Raw genomic sequence first — 17,500 nt, 5'->3', positions numbered from 1 at the left:
TATTAGTTATCGGTTATCAGTTACTAGCTATTAGATAGAATTTGGTCTGAATCGGGTTTGTGTGTTTTTGGCTGGTGTTTATTTTTTTCCGTTTGTCAGTGAGTGAAAAGAAAAGTTACTGACGGATTGTGATCTGCTTATGGGTGGGTTGTCCATGAGCTAGAGACTAGATCATTTTAATCTAGTGTTGATTCTTCCTTCTATTAGTGTGTATATATGCAGAGAGAGAGGGAGCGAGGGAGGGAGGGAGAGAGAGACAGAGGGAGAGAGAGAGAGAGAGAGAGAGAGAGAGAGAGAGAGAGAGAGAGAGAGAGAGAGAGAGAGAGAGTGAGTGAGTGTGTGTGTGTGTGTGTGTATGTCTGTGTGCTTTTCAGACAGTTTTAAATTCAATTGTATTATTCACTATCATTTGAAGTTTTTCAATATATGTAAGGATAACATATATATATATATATATATATATATATATATATATATATATATATATATATATATATATATATATATATATATATATATATATATATATATATATATATATATATATATATATATATATATATATATATAACTCACTATAAGGATAGAGCATATACTAATAACAATGATTATATATACTGATAAATCACGCTTGGAAGGGGTTAAAACAAAGTTACGTTTGTGGCTGAATAAACTGTTCTTTTAGTAGAATATCTGTCTGTATGAGTATTTTTCTTCTTACATTGGCATGCACGCAGTGAATTATGGTTGTCATGAACTATACTTGTCATGAACTATACTTGTTATGAACTATACTTGTCATGAATTATACTTGTTATGAGCCATACTTGTTATGAACTATACGTCATGAACTATACTTGTCATGAACTATACGTGTCGTTAATTAAGATTGTGATGAACTATGCTTGTCAAGAATTAAGACTGTCATGAATAATACTTGTTGTGGACTTTAGTGATCAGAGGAAATTATATTATCCAATTGTTTACTCCTCTTTAAGGCTTCAAAATAAGATCCATATCTACCTCAGATTCCAATGGTTGTTGGGGGACTTGAGGTTGGTAAGGCTGCTCCTCCGGCTGGCGAGGTTGGTACGGCTGCTCCGGCTGGTAAGGCTGATAGGGCTGCTCCGGTTGGTAAGGCTGATAGGGCTGCTCCGGCTGGTAAGGCTGATAGGGCTGCTCCGGCTGGTAAGGCTGGTAGGGCTGCTCATAATCGCCCTCGGCATACGGGTCGAGGGGCTGGTAAGGGTCCTGCGGCTGGTACGGCTGGTAGGGAGTGAGTTCTCGGTCGGTGCAGGTGTAGCCGTCTCCGGAGTACCCCGCCTGGCACTCGCACCGGCGGCCCTCGGGTGTGTCGTTGCAGGTGGCGTCGGGTGAGCAGTCGGCGGAGGTTTCGCAGGCCTCTGGGGGGGGGGGAGAAGACAGGGCAAGGGCGTGAGACATTTCGGTAATTTTCTATATTACGTCCGCATTACCGATATCGACGATTTTGGTATCGTTGGATTCCTCTCACTCTCCACATTGCAAATATATAGTTTTTATTGCGCGGAAACCCCCGTTAGCGACAAACTTGGCCCCGATACCAGAGGAGGGCATGAAAGGTTCCAGGGAAAATGCGGGGTTAAATAGCACTAATAATATAACGCACAGTGAAAATAACCATGGTTATTCACATAACTTTCCATTGCAGGGGGCTGCGCCCCCTGCGACCCCCCCTGGGGGGGGGGCTACCGCCCCCCAACCCCCGCCGAGGAAACAAAACCTTCACCACGTATTCACGGCAGGCTAGAGCGTTACACAATCATCGTCGATGTCGGAGCAGGGGGCGTATTACCTCGTAAGATTCTCACTGAATCAGCATATTAACCTTATTATAGTCAGCATTGTATATAGAGACGATTGTAGTATAATCAGGATAAACACGGTGGCCCGCCCTCATCAGCGGGTTTTGCGCCTTTTTCGATGTTACACCGATGGCCTCAAAGTCGAGTTTCCCTTCCTCTGGAATAACGACATTCGTATTCCTAACCGAAATAACCGTCGCGTTCAGAAGTCAGTCATAGTCGCCGCGATGGCCGAGTGTGGAGGGTGCTCGTACTCCGAGACGGATTTTCTGCGCGAGATTGCCATTAGCCAAGAAAAAATGCTAGATATGTGCTTCCGCCACGGCCTCCGTCGTGAGAAAGATTGCGGCAGGTGCGGGCAGCCAGCACGCCTAGACCTGAAGAAGAAAAGATTCAGGTGTCATAGGGCCGTGGCGGTCAGGAAGCAGAAGAGGCAGAGGTGTGACTGGTCTGCTTCGATGTTCGTGGGCTCTTTCTTTGCGCAATCTCAAAGCACCCTGCCTCCTTCACATTTTGCGGCAAAGGAGCACCCTCCCTAGTAATTAGCGGCATTAATAAAATCAGGTTAGTACCTTAAAAATCCTAGGTTATTGTAGGTTATCGGCTCCGCATCAAGTTCGTGTGCGCTCTATCCTGCCGTGAATACGTGGTGGAGGTTTTGTTTCCTAGGCGGGGGTTGGGGGGCGGTAGCCCCCCCAGGGGGGTTGCAGGGGGCGCAGCCCCCTGCAATGTTAAGTCATGTGAATAACTATGATTATTTTCACAGTGAGGTTAAATTATTAGGCTAATTTTCTATATTACGTCCGGCGCTCCGACATCGTCGCCCCCGCAATCGGGACCAAGTTTGTCGCTAACGGGGGGTTAGCGCGCAATAAAAACTATATATTTGCAATGTGGAGAGTGAGAGGAATCCAACGATACCAAAATCGTCGATATCGGTCATGCGGACGTAATATAGAAAATTACCGACATTTCCAGTGGAAGGCGGAAGGTTTAAGGAAATTTAGTAAAAAAAAAAAAAAAAAAAAAAAAAAAAAAAAAAAAAAAAAAATATATATATATATATATATATATACATACATTTATAGAGGAGGATTTACGAGATGAGAACAGGGCAAGGGCGTGAGAAATTCCCAGTGGAAAGCAAAAGGTTTACAGGAATTTACTAAAAGAAAAAGAGACATAGAGAAGGATTTATGAAATAAGAACAGAGTAAGGAATGAGAAATTTCTAAAGATGGAGAAAGCGAAAGGTTTAAGAGAATTTACTCAAAGAAAACGAGACATACAGCCAATTTACTCAAAGAAAACGAGACATACAGCCGGTTTGTTAATTAAAACTGTGACAGGCCCGATCCAATGAATTCTCATAAATACCGATGCAGAAATAAAGGCATATCTGTCTATATATCTGATAGATATACATTTAACCATCTATTTACCGGGTTGATATACATGTCTAGACTGATAAATATGCATTTATTTCTTTATTTATGCCTGTCAAGTATACGAATATTCTTTGGGTCGGGCCTTGTGCAATTCTTACAAACCGGCCGATAGAGGACTTATGAAAAAAGGATAGGATAGGGCGTGAGAAATGTCCAATGGTAGAGAAAGGGAAAGTTTTTTTGGAATTTATCAAAGGAAAACGCACGGAATTGCTTTAAAAAAATCGAGAGAAGGATTTATGTTTGAGAAATTTCTGGTGGTATGGAAAGGCGAAAGGTTTAAGGGGGAATGTAATTAAAGAAAAGGAGAGCTTTTAAAGGCACGAGAAATGATAGCTTTCGGGACCATCAACACCCCCTTCCTTCCTTCCTTCCTTCCTTCCTCCCTCCTCTCCCTTCCCTCCCTCCCCTCTCTCCATCCCTCCCCTCCCTTCCCTCCCCTCCCCCGCCCTCCCCTCAGCCTCCCTCCCCTCCCTCTCCTCCCTCCCTCCCTTTCCCTCTCTCCTCCCTCCCCTTCCCCTCCCTCCCTCCCCCCTCCCCTCCCCTCCCCCGCCCTCCCCTCCCCTTCCTTAACACCATCCTACCTCCAGCTCCTTCGCGCGTGCAGCTGAGTCCGTCGCCCAAGTATCCTGCCTCCCCCTCCCCTTCCCTTCCCCCACCCTCCCCCTCCTTCCCTCCCCTCTCCTCCCCTCTCCTCCGCCCTCCTCCCTTCCTACCTTCCCCTCCCTTCCCCCTCCCCTTCCCTCCCCTTCCCCTCCCCTCTCCTCCCCTCCGCCCTCCCCCACCCTCCCCCTCCTTCCCCTCCCTCCTACCTCCCGCTCCTTCGCGCGTGCAGCTGAGTCCGTCGCCCACGCATCCTGCCTCCCCCTCCCCTCCCCCTTCCCTTCCCCTCCCCCTCCCCTCCCCTCCCCTCCCCTTCCCTTCCTCCCCTCCCCTCCCCTCCATCCTACCTCCCGCTCCTTCACGCGTGCAGCTGAGTCCGTCGCCCACGTATCCTGCCTCCCCCTCCCCCTCCCTCCCCCTCCCTCCCCTTCCCCCTCCCTCCCTTCCCTCCCCGCCCCTCAGCCCTCCCCCTCCCCCTCCCTTCCCTCCCCGCCCCTCAGCCCTCCCCCTCCCCCTCCCCCTCCCTCCCCTCCATCCTACCTCCCGCTCCTTCACGCGTGCAGCTGAGTCCGTCGCCCACGTATCCTGCCTCCCCCTCCCCTCCCCTCCCTCTCTCCCTCTCTTCCCTACCCCTCCCTCCCCTCCCCTCTCCTCCCCTCTCCTCCCCTCCCCTCCCTCCTCCTCCCCTCCATCCTACCTCCCGCTCCTTCGCGCGTGCAGCTGAGTCCGTCCCCTACCTCCCCTTCCTCCCCCTCCCCCTCCCTTTCCCTTCCCTCCCTCCCCTCCCCCTCCTTCCCTCCCCTCCCCCTCCCCTCTCTCCCCCTCCTCCTTCCCCTCCCCCTCCCCTCTCTCCCTTCCCCTACCCTCCTTCCCCTTCCCTCCCCCTCCCTCCCTCCCTCCCCTCCCCTCCATCTTACCTCCCGCTCCTTCGCGCGTGCAGCTGAGTCCGTCGCCCACGTATCCAGCCTCCTCCTCCCCCTCCCTCCCCTCCCTCCTACCTTCCCTCTCTCCCTCCCTCTCTCCCTCCTACCCTCTCTCCCTCCCCTTCCCCTTCCTTCCCCCCCACCCTCCGCCCTCCCATCCCCTCCCTCCTACCTCCCGCTCCTTCGCGCGTGCAGCTGAGTCCGTCGCCCACGTATCCTGCCTCCCCCTCCCCTTCCCTTCCCCTCCCGCTCCCTCCGCCCTCCCTCCCTTCCTCCCTTCCCTCCTCCCTCTCCCCCTCCCCTCCCTTCCGCTCCCTCCCCTCCATCCTACCTCCCGCTCCTTCGCGCGTGCAGCTGAGTCCGTCGCCCACGTATCCTGCCTCCCCCTCCCCTTCCCTCCCCTCCCTTCCCTCCCCCTCACCCTCCCCTTCCCTCCCTCCCCTTCCCCTCCCTTCCCCTCCCTCTCTCCCTCTCCTCCCCTCCGTCCCTCCCTTCCCCTCCCCCTACCCCCTCCCCCCCGCCGTCCTATCCTACCTATCCATCCTACCTCCCCTCCCCTCCCCCTTCCCTCCCTCCCCTTCCCTCCCCCCTCCCCTCCCTCCTACCTCCCGCTCCTTCGCGCGTGCAGCTGAGTCCGTCGCCCACCCTTCCCTCCCCCTCCGCCATCCTCCCTCCCCTTCCCCTTCCCCTACCCCCTCCCTCCCCCTTCCCCTCTCTTCCCCACCCCTTCCCTTCCCCTCCCCTTCCCCTCCCCATTCCCCCTCCCCTTCCCTTCCCTCCCCCTCACCCTCCCCTTCCCTCCCTCTCTCCCTTCCCACCCCTCCCCTCCCTTCCTCCCCTTCCCCTTCCCTCCGCCCTCCCCTCCCCACCCTCCTACCTCCCGCTCCTTCGCGCGTGCAGCTGAGTCCGTCGCCCACGTATCCCGCGGCGCAAACGCAGCGGAATCCGCGCACTTGGTCGTCGTAGAGGCAGTCGGCGTAGAGGCTGCAGATGTCGGCGTTGACACACTCCCGCTGCTGGTCGACGAGGCTCTCCCCTGCAGAGAAGGAAGAAGAAGAAAAATAAATAAGGTGGGAGGAGAAGAAAAGAAAAGAAAGAAAAAAAGAAAAAGGTGGGAGGAGAGAAGAAAGAAGAAGAAAGAAAAAGGTGGGAGGAGAGAAGAAGGAAAAGAAAAAGAAAAGAAAAAAAGTGGGAGGAGAGAAGAAAAAGAAAAAGAAGAAAAAAAGGTGGGAGGAGTGAATAAGAAGAAAGAAAAAAAAAAGGTGGGGAGGAGGGAGGGGGGTGGGGTGGGGTGGGGGGTGGGAGGGGTGGGGGGTTAGGTGTGGGGGGGGTTCGAGAGAAGAAAAAAAGAAAAAAAAAGGTGGGAGGAGAGAGAGGGGTGGAGGAGGGGAGGGGGGTTAGGTGTGGAGGGTTAGGTGTGGGTCGTGGTGGTGGTGGTGGGGGGGGGGGTCGAGAGAAGAGAGAGAGAAAAAAAAAAAAGGTGGGAGGAGAGAGGGGGGTGGGGGTGAGGGGTGAGGTGTGGGTCGTGGTGTCGTGGTAGGGGGGGGGGGTTCGAGAAGAAAGAAGAAGAAAAAGAAAAAAAAAAAGTTGGAGGAGGGAGGGTGGTGGTGGGAGGGAGGGGGTGGGGGTGGGGGGTTAGGTGTGGTGTCGTGGTATGGTGGGGGGGGGGGTCGAGTTATTGGGGTCGGGCTTATCGATTGTGGCATCGTTATCGTTATCATTGTCTTTGTCATTATTGTTATTATTATTAGCATTGTCATTATCATCAGCAGCACCATCATCATCTTCATCACCATCATCACCATAACCACCATAACCACCACCACCTCTATCATCACTATCATCATCACCATCATCATCTTCATCTTCATCATCATCATCACCATCACCATAACCACCATAACCACCACCACCTCTATCATTACTATCATCATCATCATTACCATCATCATCATCATCATCACCATCATCATCACCATAACCACCACCACCTCTATCCTCATTATCACCAACATCATCATCATCACCATCATCATCACCATAACCACCACCACCTCTATCATCACTATCATCATCATCACCATCATCATCACCATCAACATCATCATCACCACCATAACCACCACCACCTCTATCATCACTATCATCACCATCATCACCACCATCGCCACCTCTATCATCACTATCATCATCATCATTATCATCACCATCATCACCACCTTCATCATCACCATCATCATCATCATCACCACCATCATCATCATCACCATAACCACCATCATCACCATCATCATCACCATCACCACACTATCAACACCATCATCAATATCATCACTATCATCATCATCATCACCATCATCATCACCATAACCACCAACACCTCTATCCTCACTACCATCATCATCATCACCATCACCATAACCACCACCACTCCTATCATCACTATCATCATCATCATCACCATCATCACCAACAGCATTCCTATCATCACTATCATCATCATCACCATCATCATCACCATAACCACCAACACCTCTATCCTCACTACCATCATCATCATAACCACCACCACTCCTATCATCACTATCATCACCATCATCATCACCATAACCACCACCACCTCTATTCTCACTATCACCATCATCATCACCATCACCATCACCATAACCACCACCACCTCTATCATCACTATCATCATCATCACCATCATCATAACCACCATCAGCATCATCACCATCATCATCATTATCATCACCATCATCATAACCACCACCACCATCATCACTATCATCATCACCACCACCTCTATCATCCCTATCACCATCACCATCACCACCATAACCACCACCACCATCATCACCATCACCACCATCACCACCACCACCTCTATCATCACTATCATGATATATTACCCCTACAGCAACACCACAGCAAACTTCTCGCAAGATTTTGGCTGCAACATACACTCCATCACGAGGCATAAAGATAGCCTCTTCCATGTTGCACTCCATTGCAAAATCAACACCATGACACCATAAAATCAACACCACATGAACAGTGCCATGGTAGACTCTCCTCCATTGACCGTCCGTATCGAAAGGGTTAAGTCATGGGTGATTTTTCTTATTTTAGGGGGTAAGAAATCTTTAAATCTTTAAATCTTTAAATCTTTAATTTTCTTATTTTTAGGGGGTAAGAAATCTCTAAGTAAGAAATCTTTAAATCTTTAAATATTTAATTTTCTTATTTTAGGGGGTAAGAAATCTTTAAGTAAGAAATCTTTAGATCTTTAAATCTTTAATTTTCTTATTTTAGGGGGTAAGAAATCTTTAAGAAATCTTTAAATCTTTAATTTTCTTATTTTAGGGGGTAAGAAATCTTTAAGAAATCTTTAAATCTTTAATTTTCTTATTTTAGGGGGTAAGAAATCTTTAAGAAATCTTTAAATCTTTAATTTTCTTATTTTAGGGGGTAAGAAATCTCTAAGTAAGAAATCTTTAAATCTTTAAATCTTTAAATCTTTAATTTTCTTATTTTAGGGGGTAAGAAATCTTTAAATCTTTAAATCTTTAATTTTCTTATTTTAGGGGGTAAGAAATCTTTAAGTAAGAAATCTTTAAATCTTTAAATCTTTAATTTTCTTATTTTAGGGGGTAAGAAATCCCTAAGTAAGAAATCTTTAAATCTTTAAATCTTTAATTTTCTTATTTTAGGGGGTAAGAAATCTTTAAATCTTTAAATCTTTAAATCTTTAATTTTCTTATTTTAGGGGGTAAGAAATCTTTAAATCTTTAAATCTTTAATTTTCTTATTTTAGGGGGTAAGAAATCTTTAAGTAAGAAACCTTTAAATCTTTAAATCTTTAATTTTCTTGTTTTAGGGGCTAAGAAATCTCTAAGTAAGAAATCTTTAAATCTTTAATTTTCTTATTTTAGGGGGTAAGAAATCTTTATGTAAGAAATCTTTAAATCTTTAAATCTTTAATTTTCTTATTTTAGGGGGGTAAGAAATCTTTAAATCTTTAAATCTTTCATTTTCTTATTTTAGGGGGTAAGAAATCTTTAAATCTTTAAATCTTTCATTTTCTTATTTTAGGGGCTAAGAAATCTCTAAGTAAGAAATCTTTAAATCTTTAAATCTTTAATTTTCTTATTTTAGGGGCTAAGAAATCTCTAAGTAAGAAATCTTTAGATTTTTAAATCTTTAATTTTCTTATTTTAGGGGGTAAGAAATCTTTAAGAAATCTTTAAATCTTTAAATCTTTAATTTTCTTATTTTAGGGGGTAAGAAATCTTTAAATCTTTAAATCTTTAAATCTTTCATTTTCTTATTTTAGGGGGTAAGAAATCTTTAAATCTTTAAATCTTTAATTTTCTTATTTTAGGGGGTAAGAAATCTTTAAGTAAGAAACCTTTAAATCTTTAAATCTTTAATTTTCTTGTTTTAGGGGCTAAGAAATCTCTAAGTAAGAAATCTTTAAATCTTTAAATCTTTAATTTTCTTATTTTAGGGGCTAAGAAATCTCTAAGTAAGAAATCTTTAAATCTTTAATTTTCTTATTTTAGGGGGGTAAGAAATCTTTAAATCTTTAAATCTTTAATTTTCTTATTTTAGGGGGGTAAGAAATCTTTAAATCTTTAAATCTTTCATTTTCTTATTTTAGGGGGTAAGAAATCTTTAAATCTTTAAATCTTTCATTTTCTTATTTTAGGGGCTAAGAAATCTCTAAGTAAGAAATCTTTAAATCTTTAAATCTTTAATTTTCTTATTTTAGGGGGTAAGAAATCTTTAAGAAATCTTTAAATCTTTAAATCTTTAATTTTCTTATTTTAGGGGGTAAGAAATCTTTAAATCTTTAAATCTTTAATTTTCTTATTTTAGGGGGTAAGAAATCTTTAAATCTTTAATTTTCTTATTTTAGGGGGTAAGAAATCTCTAAGTAAGAAATCTTTAAATCTTTAAATCTTTAATTTTCTTATTTTAGGGGGTAAGAAATCTTTAAATCTTTAATTTTCTTATTTTAGGGGGTAAGAAATCTTTAAATCTTTAAATCTTTAAATCTTTCATTTTCTTATTTTAGGGGGTAAGAAATCTTTAAGTAAGAAATCTTTAAATCTTTAAATCTTTAATTTTCTTATTTTAGGGGGTAAGAAATCTTTAAGAAATCTTTAAATCTTTAAATCTTTAATTTTCTTATTTTAGGGGGTAAGAAATCTCTAAGTAAGAAATCTTTAAATCTTTAAATCTTTAATTTTCTTATTTTAGGGGGTAAGAAATCTTTAAATCTTTAAATCTTTAAATCTTTCATTTTCTTATTTTAGGGGGTAAGAAATCTTTAAATCTTTAAATCTTTAATTTTCTTATTTTAGGGGGTAAGAAATCTTTAAGTAAGAAACCTTTAAATCTTTAAATCTTTAATTTTCTTGTTTTAGGGGCTAAGAAATCTTTAAGTAAGAAATCTTTAAATCTTTAAATCTTTAATTTTCTTATTTTAGGGGCTAAGAAATCTCTAAGTAAGAAATCTTTAAATCTTTAATTTTCTTATTTTAGGGGGTAAGAAATCTTTATGTAAGAAATCTTTAAATCTTTAATTTTCTTATTTTAGGGGGTAAGAAATCTTTATGTAAGAAATCTTTAAATCTTTAAATCTTTCATTTTCTTATTTTAGGGGCTAAGAAATCTTTAAGTAAGAAATCTTTAAATCTTTAAATCTTTAATTTTCCTTATTTTAGGGGGTAAGAAATCTTTAAATCTTTAAATCTTTAAATCTTTCATTTTCTTATTTTAGGGGGTAAGAAATCTCTAAGTAAGAAATCTTTAAATCTTTAAATCTTTCATTTTCTTATTTTAGGGGGTAAGAAATCTTTAAGAAATCTTTAAATCTTTAAATCTTTCATTTTCTTATTTTAGGGGGTAAGAAATCTTTAAATCTTTAAATCTTTCATTTTCTTATTTTAGGGGGTAAAAAATCTTTAAGTAAGAAACCTTTAAATCTTTAAATCTTTGTTTCTTATTTTAGGGGGTAAGAAATCTTTAAATCTTTAAATCTTTAGTTTTCTTATTTTAGGGGGTAAGAAATCTTTACATCTTTAATTTTCTTATTTTAGGGGGTAAGAAATCTTTAAATCTTTAATTTTCTTATTTTAGGAGGTAAGAAATCTTTAAATCTTTAAATCTTTAATTTTGTTATTTTAGGGGGTAAGAAATCTTTAAATCTTTAAATCTTTAATTTTCTTATTTTAGGGGGTAAGAAATCTTTAAGTAAGGTCTTTAAATCTTTATCTCTTTAATTTTCTTATTTTAGGGGGTAAGAAATCTTTAAGTAAGAAACCTTTAAATCTTTAAATCTTTAATTTTCTTATTTTAAGGGCTAAGAAATCTTTAAATCTTTAAATCTTTAAATCTTTCATTTTCTTATTTTAGGGTCTAAGAAATCTTTAAGTAAGAAATCTTTAAATCTTTAAATCTTTCATTTTCTTATTTTAGGGGGTAAGAAATCTTTATGTAAGAAATCTTTAAATCTTTAAATCTTTAATTTTCTTATTTTAGGGGGTAAGAAATCTTTAAATCTTTAAATCTTTAATTTTCTTATTTTAGGGGGTAAGAAATGTCTAAGTAAGAAATCTTTAAATCTTTAAATCTTTAATTTTCTTATTTTAGGGGGTAAGAAATCTTTAAAGTGGAGTGGTGATTTTGTTGAAAGGTTTCCTTAAGAATCTCTTGTCTTCTGTCTTTTGTCAGGAGAGAGATGAGGCATAACTTCGACAACAGCAACAACAGCAACAAAAACAGCAACAAAAACAATAACGACAACAGCAACAGCAAAAACAGAAACAAAAACAATGACAACAAAAACAGCAACACAAACAATAACAACAACAAAAACAATAACAACAACAAAAACAATAACAACAACAAAAACAATAACAACAACAAAAACAATAACAACAACAAAAACAATAACAACAAAAAACAGCAACACAAACAATAACAACAAAAACAATAACAACAAAAAACAGGAACACAAACAATAACAACAAAAACAATATCAACAACAAAAATAGCAACAAAAACAATAACAACAACAAAAACAGCAACAACAACAGCAGCAGCAGCAACAACAACAAAAATAGGAACAACAACAACAAAAACAATAACAACAAAAACAACAACAAAAACAATAACAACAACAAAACAGCAACAACAGCAACAGCAGCAGCAGCAACAACAAAAATAGCAACAAAAAACAACAACAACAAAAAACAACAACACACCTTGGTCCAGGCCGCAGACGAATCCATCTCAACAAAATCAACAACAACAAAAACACCACCAACAACACCACCACCACCACCACCAACAACAACAACAAAAAAAACAACAACAACAACACACCTTGGTCCAGGCCGCAGACGAACCCATCTCCGACGTAGCCAGGGCGACACACGCACCGCGGGGTCGGTCCTCTCAGGTCACAGACGGCGTTGGGGTCACACGGGATCCTGCCGCAGCTGGCTTCTCCTGTTGGGGGAGGGAGGGTGGAGAGGGAGAGGGAGAGGGATTTTTGAGTTGGAGTCTTGAGTTTTTTTTTTTTTTTTTTTTTTTGTCTTTTTTCTCTTTTTTGTTTTTTTTTTTGTTTTGTTCTCTCTATTTCTCTACGCTTTATCTTTTTTTTTCTCTCTCTCTCTTTCACACAGACACACGCACGCACACATATACACAAACAAACACACACACACACACACAAACACACACACACAAACAAACACACACACAAACACACACACATATACACAAACAAACACACATAAACATACACACACATACACACACACACACAAACACACACACACACACACACAAACACGCACATACACAAACAAAAACAAACACACAAACGCACACATACATACAAACACACACACAATCAAATATACAAACACGCACACACACACACACACACACAATCAAATATACAAACACACACACACACACAAATAATCACATAACATCCCCCCCCCCAACACACAAACAAACACATAACCTCCCCCCACCCCTCCCCCACACACACAAACAAACACACAACCCCTCCCCCATCCCTCCCCCCACACCCCCATCCCCCCCAACCCCCTCCCTCCCCCCCAACCCCTCCCCCCCCCACCCCCACTCACCCCCAACCCTCCCAACCCTCCCAACCCTTCCTCTCAAGACGACTCACTCTGGCAGTCCACCCCGTCGCCGACGAAACCCTCCTTGCAAGAACAGGCGAACCCCCCTGGGCTGTTCACGCCCCACCCCCAACCCCACTCCCAACCCCACCCCCCCAACCCCCTCCCACCCCCCCCACCCACTCACCCCCCAACCCCCCCTTCCCAACCCTTTCCCAACCCTCCCTTTCAAGACGACTCACTCTGACAGTCCACCCCGTCGCCGACGAAACCCTCCTTGCAAGAACAGGCGAACCCTCCTGGGCTGTTCACGCCCTACCCCCACCCCCCCCCCCACACCCCACCCCCAACCCCACCCCCACACCCCACCCCCAACCCCACCCCCACACCCCACCCCCAACCCCCACCCCCTTCCCAACCCTCCCCCTTCATCTCAAGACGACTCACTCTGGCAGTCCACCCCGTCGCCGACGAAACCCTCCTTGCAAGAGCAGGCGAACCCCCCGGGGCTGTTCACGCCCCCCCCCAACCCCCTCCCACCCCCATTCCCCCCCCTCCCCCCCCCTCCCCACCCCCTTCCCTCTCAAGACAACTCACTCTGGCAGTCCACCCCGTCGCCGACGAAACCCTCCTTGCAAGAACAGGCGAACCCCCCTGGGCTATTCACGCCCCACCCCCTCCCAACCCCACCCCACTCTCCCCCCCCACCCACCCCCACCCCCTCCCAATCCCCCTCTCAAGCCGACTCACTCTGGCAGTCCACCCCGTCGCCGACGAAACCCTCCTTGCAAGAACAGGCGAACCCCCCGGGGCTGTTCACGCCCCACCCCCAACCCCCTCCCAACCCCACCCCTTTCCCCAACCCCACCCCTTTCCCCAACCCCCAACCCTCCCCCACCCCCATACCCCCAACCTCCTCCCCAACCCCCTCACCCCCTCCCAACCCCTCCCCTTCCTCCCCTCCCCACACCCCCAACCCCACCCCCCTCTTCCCACCCCATCTCAAGACGACTCACTCTGGCAGTCCACCCCGTCGCCGACGAAACCCTCCTTGCAAGAGCAGGCGAACCCCCCGGGGCTGTTCACGCCCCAACCCCCTCCCAACCCCCCCCCACCCCACCAACCCTTCCCCACAACCCTTCCCAACCCTCCCCTCTCTCAAGACAACTCACTCTGGCAGTCCACCCCGTCGCCGACGAAACCCTCCTTGCAAGAGCAGGCGAACCCCCCTGGGCTGTTCACGCCCCACCCCCAGCCCCCTCCCAACCCCCCCCACCCCACCAACCCTCCCACCCCTCCCAACCCCCCAACTCCCTCCCAACCCCTCCCCTTCCTCCCCTTCCCCACCCCACCCCCAACCCCTCTTCCCACCCCATCTCAAGACGACTCACTCTGGCAGTCCACCCCGTCGCCGACGAAACCCTCCTTGCAAGAGCAGGCGAACCCCCCGGGGCTGTTCACGCCCCAACCCCCTCCCAACCCCCCCCACCCCACCCCCCTCCCAACATCCCCTCCCAATACCCCCTCAAGCCGACTCACTCTGGCAGTCCACCCCGTCGCCGACGAAACCCTCCTTGCAAGAGCAGGCGAACCCCCCGGGGCTGTTCACGCCCCAACCCCCTCCCAACCCCCCCCACCCCACCCCCCTCCCAACATCCCCTCCCAATACCCCCTCAAGCCGACTCACTCTGGCAGTCCACCCCGTCGCCGACGAAACCCTCCTTGCAAGAACAGGCGAACCCCCCGGGGCTGTTCACGCAGGCGGCATCGGGGTGGCAGTTGTCCCGGCCGGTACTGCACTCGTTCACGTCCAGACAGATGGCTTTGTTGACGTAGGAGTCGTAGACTTCCTCGTAGCCCCGCTCGCAGACGCACCTGGGGAGGGAGGGAGGGAGGGAGGGATAGATAGATTGAATGGTTGGTTGGTTGGTTGATTGATTGGTTGGTGGATTGGTTTAATTGATTGATTGATTGGTTGATTGATTGATAGGTTGATAGATAGGTTTAATTGATTGATTGGTTGGTTGATTGATTGATAGGTTGATATATAGGTTTAATTGATTGATTGATTGGTTGATAGGTTGATAGGTAGGTAGGTAGATAGATAGATAGATAGGCAAATAGATAGATTGATTGGTTGATAGATAGGTTTAATTGATTGATTGTAGGTTGATAGGTTGATTGATTGATAGGTAGATAGATAGATAGATAGGCAAATAGATAGATTGATTGGTTGGTTGATTGATAAATAGATAGATAGGTAGTTAGATAGATAGATAGATAGGCAAATAGATAGATTGATTGATTGGTTGGTTGAATGATTGATTGATTGATAGATTGATAAATAGACAGATAGATAGGTAGATAGATAGATAGATAGACAGATAGATAGATAGATTGATTGGTTGGTTGGTTGATTGATTGATAGGTTGATAGATAGGTAGGTAGTTGGATAGGTAGATAGATAGATAGGTAGGTAGATAGATAGGTAGACAGATAGATAGATAGGTAGGCAGATAGGTAGATGGATAGACAGATAGATGGATAGGCAAATAGATAGATAGATAGATTGGTTGATTGATTGGTTGATAGATAGATAGATAGGTAGATAGATAGGTAGATAGATAGATAGACAGATAGATAGATAGGCAAATAGATTGATTGATTGATTGATAAGTAGATAGATAGGTAGGTAGATAGATAGATAGATAAATAGATAGATAGATAGGCAAATAGATAGATAGATAGATAGATTGGTTGATTGATAGATAGATAGATAGACAGATAGATAGATAGGCAAATAGATAGATAGATAGATTGATTGATTGATTGATAGACAGATAGATATAGAGACAGATAGATACAGATAGATATTTAGAGATAGATAAATAGATAGGTAGATAAATAGAGAGACAGATAGATAGATAGACAAATAGATAGATAGATAGTCAGATAGATATATAGAGAGAGAGAGATAGAGTAGATAGATAGATACAGATATATAGATATATTTTCTTTCTTTTTTATGATATTCAGTTCAAGTTAAAAAAAAAAAAAAATAATAATAAATAAAAAAATAATATATATATATATATATATATATATATATATATATATATATATATATATATATATATATACATATATATATATAAAACAGAAGGATAAAAGAACAAACTGACAATAAAAAAAAATAATAAACTACCTTCCCTGCAACATATGCAATTTCCTGTTTGTTGAGATGAGGATATTTAAATCTTACCTGTAATTATCTCCATCAACAACACACTGGCTGTTCTGGCCGCACTCTCTCCTCCCTTCAACACAGGGGTCGGGTTCTGTGGGTGGAGGAAAGTGTCTCTTTAAAAAGGGTTATATTTTTTAAGGGAGAGAAATTAAGGGGGACGAAAGTGTCTCTTTAAAAGGGAGTATATCTTTTAAGGGAGAGAAATTAAGGGGGGCGGAAGTGTCTCTTTAGAAAGGAGTATATCTTTTAAGGGAGAGAAATTAAGGGGGACGAAAGTGTCTCTTTAAAAAGGGTTATATTTTTTAAGGGAGAGAAATTAAGGGGGACGAAAGTGTCTCTTTAAAAAGGGTTATATTTTTTAAGGGAGGGAAATTAAGGTGGATTTTTTTTTTTTTTTTTTTTTGAGGGTGGGGGAAGTCTTAGAGGGTCGTTGTTTTTGTTGTTATTTGTTTGTTTGTTTGTTTGTTTGTTGTTTTGTGTGTTGTTTTGTGTGTTAGGGTGATGTGTGTGGGTTTTGGTGTGTATTCTGACTTATCTCATGTATGTATGTATGTATGTGTGTATGTATGTATGTATGTATGTATGTATGTATGTATGTATGTTTGTCTGTGTATCTATCCATCTGTCTAATTATCTACCTATGTATGTATGTATATTTGTCTGTTTGTCTGTCTGTTTATTTATCTATCTGTCTATCCATGCATCTATCTCACCTCTATCTATCTATCTACCTATGGGGATGTTCAGAATCAAAAAGGAAAACTAAATACTAAATTATTTGACTTTTGATTTTTATTTTATTTTTATTTCAATAAACCATTCATACTATCATTCTATCTTTAGAAATAAACCATCCACATACAAATAAACGCACATACAGCCTTCACATACAACATACATCCCCCCCCCCCCCACCCTCTCCCTATTACATACACAAAAAAAAAATCTTAAAAATCCCTTAATTGTACTAGCACCTTCCTATTTCAAACAAAAAAAATCTTAAAATTCCCTTAATTGTACTAGCACCCCCACCCCCTCTTCCTATTTCAAACACTCAAAAAAAAAAACTTTAAAAATCTTAAAAATCCCTTCATTGTAATACCCCCCCCCCCCCCACTTCCTATTACATACGCTCAAAGAAAAAGAAAAAAAAAATCTTAAAAGTCCATTAATTGTACTAGCACCCCCCCCCCCCCACTCCTATTCAAACACACACAAAAAAAAAAAAAAAAAAACTTAAAAATCCCTTAATTGCAATACTCTTCCTA

The 17,500-nt window shown here is 43.2% G+C and overlaps 1 protein-coding gene across 1 annotated transcript in view; it reads right to left on the bottom strand.

The window, feature by feature from the left end:
• Positions 1-17,500, bottom strand: part of Ndg (Nidogen) — a gene marked incomplete in the record, with an annotated part of 75,274 nt that overhangs the window by 29,943 nt on the left and 27,831 nt on the right. The window contains 5 exon segments of the mRNA XM_070126898.1: positions 1,024-1,403; positions 5,695-5,853; positions 12,213-12,338; positions 14,673-14,860; positions 16,248-16,323. Coding sequence (XP_069982999.1) covers positions 1,024-1,403; positions 5,695-5,853; positions 12,213-12,338; positions 14,673-14,860; positions 16,248-16,323 — 929 coding nt within the window.

This window comes from Penaeus vannamei, chromosome 11 (assembly GCF_042767895.1).
Source record: "Penaeus vannamei isolate JL-2024 chromosome 11, ASM4276789v1, whole genome shotgun sequence".
Classification (NCBI taxonomy): Eukaryota; Metazoa; Arthropoda; class Malacostraca; order Decapoda; family Penaeidae; genus Penaeus; species Penaeus vannamei.
This window is presented reverse-complemented; position numbering and strand designations above follow the sequence as displayed.